The following is a 4991-nucleotide window of genomic DNA, read 5'->3' on the forward strand; positions in this document are numbered from 1 at the left end:
TACCAACGAATAGTGGGATTGACCGTCACATTATAACGCCCCCACGGCTGAAAGGGCGAGCATGTTTGGTGGGAAGGGGATTCGAACCCGCGACCCTCAGATTGCGAGTCGAGCGCCTTATCCACCTGGCCATGCTGGGCCTCCTTATTATGAGATATGTTCTAATTTCCAACGTATCAATAGGCCTACATTTGTAATCTTACAATGAACATAACCTCACCTAGTTTCCTGTAACTTCCCAATGCTGAATGAAAGAAACCTGATTTCTACGATGTTGTCCAGCTGCCCACCATTAGCCATAAACGTTATGGTGCAAAGGAACGGCAGGTGGCGCTGTGGTGGCTCAATGATCCGAAGGGGATACTTGACGTTGACGTCACCAAGAAACGTATTGTTGCAAACTAACAAAATGTCGAAAAAATGTTTACATATATTAGTAACTTGTATTCTATAGAGGTTTCATAAATTCGAAAATCGATATAAAAATTAGATGACCTTGTTTGAACAGAGAAATTATAGGTTTAGGCTTTCTTTTTGGGACACTCGCAATCTCTATAAGAACCTAACTTAATGTGAGATAATTTACTTTTACAGTAGGGTAATTCTGATTTTAATTATTATAAGATGCCACTCCATAGTATCGGGTCATCTTTAGGTAACAATCTCATTCAATGATACAATAAGTCATATCTTTGTAATAATATAATCAACATTCTCCTGCTGTAAATTTTGCTGGTGTTGCATTTTTGAAGTAACGTGAGTTAATTTGGAAGGTTTTGTTTTATGAACACAAACCGTGTTTTTTTTTTTCTCCTATAAATGTGGTTAATATTCTACGGTATGCTTTACAAACAGTTAAATCAATATATATATATATATATATATACTATTAAGATAAGCCCCACTAATATGAAAAAATAATTAAAAAGTAATTATGTTTGACATCATTAAAATTTAAAAAAACGGCAACCTTGATGGTTTGTATGCTGTTAAACTTTATAACAAATCATGCGAATTAAAGAACTAGCTCCAAGTGTTTGAAACTAGCAACTATGGCGAAATGTCGAAATGTCGAAACTCATTACCCTCGTATTTCGTTGTTGTGGTTTTAATTTTGGAGTGATTTAATGATAATTTACTTCCAGATTGCTTCCATATTATATATTCACACTCATTAATAATGTCTTTTTAAGGAAAAGATCACCTTAAAAGATGTGCTTCATCTATAAAAAAAAGCTGTAAATGTATCTGAAGGATTTGTTCAGGAGATCACTTTAAAAAATATGTTTCATCTATAGAAAAGTCGGTAAATGTATTTGAAGGACTCGTTCGTAAGATCACTTTAAATGTGATTCGCCTATAGAAAAGCTAGTAAATGCATTTGAAAGCTTACAATAAAATATATGTCAATGAAGTTAGCTTGAAAGTAAATTTTATCACAATCTTTGTATTCTGTGTAAGTTGTATCCAATGTAATCTCATGAGGTGTAACATATTTTCTTCTGGTCACACTGTGTGTGTTTTACAATAGATAAGCTGTAACTGAGTTTTTACTTGGAAAACGACATCATAACTCTCAATACTATTAGGTAGAAATATATTCATTCGTCTTTCAACTCAGGAGTTTAAGTTAGATAAATCGGTACGTCATTATTGTGATTCGATCTAGAGGTAAAAGAAATCAGTATGTCATCACTGTAGTTCAATCCAAAGGTAAGACAAATCGGTATATCATCATTGTGGTTCGATCCAGAGGTGAGACAAATCAGTACGTAATCATTGTGATTCGATCCAAAGGTAAGACAAATCAGTACGTCATCATTGTTATTCTAGCCAAAGGTAAGACAAATCAGTACGTCATCATTGTGGTTTTAGTCTAAGGTAAGACAAATCAGTACGTGATCATTGTGGTTCTAGCCAATGGTAAGACAAACAGTACGTGATCATTGTGGTTCTAGCCAAGCAAGACAAATCAGTACGTGATCATTGTGGTTCTAGCCAAAGGTAAGACAAATCAGTACGTGATCATTGTGGTTCTAGCCAAAAGTAAGACAAATCAGTACGTGATCATTGTACGTGATCACAGACACACATTCTTTCAGTGTTTTCATTATTTCCTCAGGACTTTCTTCTCATTTATTTTCAGTAATATTTCAGAGCATAACTCCTCATATCTGTTAAGAGAGTTATTTAGACAGATCATTCACACAATATATAGATTCCGTTATATTTATATGTAACATTTAACAATTCAATTCTCAATAAGACTAACTTTAGAATTTAATTACATTAGTCAAGAAATATTCAAATGTATCTTGACTTTAAATGACGTATCAAGTCACTGGAAATACCTAAGCCTTTGTGATTTATGTTATTTCATTTCTATTCACTCTTATTTTCGATTGCTTATCATAACATATTTAGGTAAATAAATAAATATTTAAACTGCTAAGACTAACAAAAGCAATGTGAGCCGTGAATAGTAAATTTATAACTTAACTACTTTGAATGTTTGAATTTTCATTTTATTTCCGAAATAGAAGAAAAATAGAAATAAAAACCAGAAAACCACGTTATATATATATATATATAGATATATAATTACAATGCTACACAACTCACCAGTACAATCAACTGGTTCGTCTATTTCCATTTCCACAGTCGTCTCTTCCGTCACAAAATTTATTCAAACTTATGCAGTGTCCGTTAGAGCAGGAAAACTCCGAAAGGCGGCAACCAGTGCTCGATAGTGGCGCCCCAACACCTAAAGTATTGGAAATCGCCACCACTGCAACAATTAGTACATCGAGATACAGCATTCTGTAAATCATCCTAAACCTCGATTACAGGAAACGTCATATGCTGGCATGGTCAACAGACGTGCCCTAAAACTATTAAAATAAAATTGCGTTATATACTGGCATGGTCAACAGATGTGCCCTAAAACCATTAAAATAAAATTGCGTTATATGCTGGCATGGTCAACAGACGTACTCTAAAATTATAAAATAAAATTACGTTATATGCTGGCATGGTCAACAGACGTGCCCTAAAACTATTAAAATAAAATTACGTTATATGCTGGCATGGTCAACAGACGTACTCTAAAATTATAAAATAAAATTACGTTATATGCTGGCATGGTCAACAGACGTACTCTAAAATTATAAAATAAAATTACGTTATATGCTGGCATGGTCAACAGACGTGCCCTAAAACTATTAAAATAAAATTACGTTATATGCTGGCATGGTCAACAGACGTACTCTAAAATTATAAAATAAAATTGCGTTATATGCTGGCATGGTCAACAGACGTGCCCTAAAACTATTAAAATAAAATTACGTTATATGCTGGCATGGCCAACAGACGTGCCCTAAAACTATTAAAATAAAATTACGTTATATGCTACCATGGTTAACAGATGTACCCTAAAACTATTAAAATAAAATTATGTTATATGCTGGCATGGTCAACAGACGTGCCCTAAAACCATTAAAATAAAATTATGTTATATGCTGGCATGGTTAACAGACGTACCCTATAATTATAAAAATAAAATTACGTTATATGCCGCCATGGTTAACAGACGTACCCTAAAATTATAAAAATAAAATTATGTTATATACTGACATGGTCAACAGATGTGCCCTAAAACTATTAAAATAAAATTACATTATATGCTGCCATGGTTAACAGACGTACCCTAAAACTATTAAAATAAAATTATGTTATATGCTGGCATGATCAACAAGACGTGCCCTAAAACTATTAAAATAAAATTACGTTATATGCTGGCATAGTAAACAGTTGTGCCCTAAAACTATTAAAATAAAATTATGTCAAATATTGCCATGATCAACAGATGTGCCCAAACCGTTTAAAATAAAATAATGTTATATGCTGGTATGATAAACAGAAATTCTCTAAAAACTATCAAAGTAAAATTACGTTATATGTTGGCATGGTCAACAGATGCGCTATAAAACGTTTAAAATAAAATTAAGTTATATGCTGGCATGGTCAAAAGATGCGCTATAAAACGTTTAAAATAAAATTAAGTTATATGCTGGCATAGGTAAAAAATGTGCCCTAAAACGTTCCAAATAAAATTACCTTATGTGCTGCCATGAAAAACAAAAGTGCCTAAAAACGTTTAAAATAAAATTAAGTTAATAAGTGATTGAGTGTTTTGTAGATTTCGAAGTTGTTATTTTTTTTTACACATCACAGACATCATCATTATTAACTTCAAGTTATAACATTTCACGATATTAACCTAGCTATGGATATTGATTGACTATAGTTCTTAAGAGTTACATAAACAGATTTTATTGGATGAATTGAAACGTTATATTTCTTTCATATTTTTGTATATTTTAGGTATGTTTGTAAATAAAAGTTTTTGACGAATTATAACTTTGATGCTGATAAATCTGAGTCCGAGAAAGAAGTGATGAAGAGATTAGGACAAGTTGATGAAGATAAATGAAACGAAGCGAAGCCGACTACAGATCATTTTACAAGGAACGTTGCTTAAGATACTGAAAAACTGAGTTGTAATTGACAGAGATGAATGGAAACTGAAACCCAATGACTGCGTTTTACTTCACGAGCCACATAAGCGAAGAGCTTTATTGTAGTGTCGCGAGGGATGCAGGTGAAAATCGTTGATAACGTGTTTTATATGAAACATTACCTAAAGATATCCCCTCCACCCCCACCCCCGAAAAAAAGACTCCTTGTTCTAATCTTGGATTTTATCTCCATTCAACAGACATTGGCCACGTCAGAGACCCTAATAGATTAGGTATAATCATTACTAATTTTGAACTGCTGATTGGAGATACGGCAGTTGGTTACCAGCATTTTAACAATTGAAAAAAAAGAAAAAGATTAATAATCAAACCCAACCTCGTGAAATTTACTTAAAAGCTCCAAACTAGATTCAAACATTAAGTTACTCTGAAAATAAGCGAATTCGCGAAATC

General features: G+C 32.9%; 1 protein-coding gene across 1 annotated transcript in view; it reads right to left on the reverse strand.

Annotated features, from left to right (window-relative positions):
• LOC106465867 overlaps positions 1-2740 on the reverse strand; it is a 10958-nt gene extending 8218 nt beyond the window's left edge. The window contains exons 1-2 of the mRNA XM_022393824.1: positions 2623-2740; positions 221-401 (exon numbers count right to left, since the gene is read on the reverse strand). Coding sequence (XP_022249532.1) covers positions 221-401; positions 2623-2653 — 212 coding nt within the window. The 5' untranslated portion in view covers positions 2654-2740. The remainder of the gene's footprint in view (positions 1-220; positions 402-2622) is intronic.
• Between the last annotated feature and the right edge of the window lie 2251 nt (positions 2741-4991).

The sequence above is a fragment of the Limulus polyphemus genome, unplaced genomic scaffold (genome assembly GCF_000517525.1).
Source record: "Limulus polyphemus unplaced genomic scaffold, Limulus_polyphemus-2.1.2 Scaffold2081, whole genome shotgun sequence".
NCBI classification, from domain to species: Eukaryota; Metazoa; Arthropoda; class Merostomata; order Xiphosura; family Limulidae; genus Limulus; species Limulus polyphemus.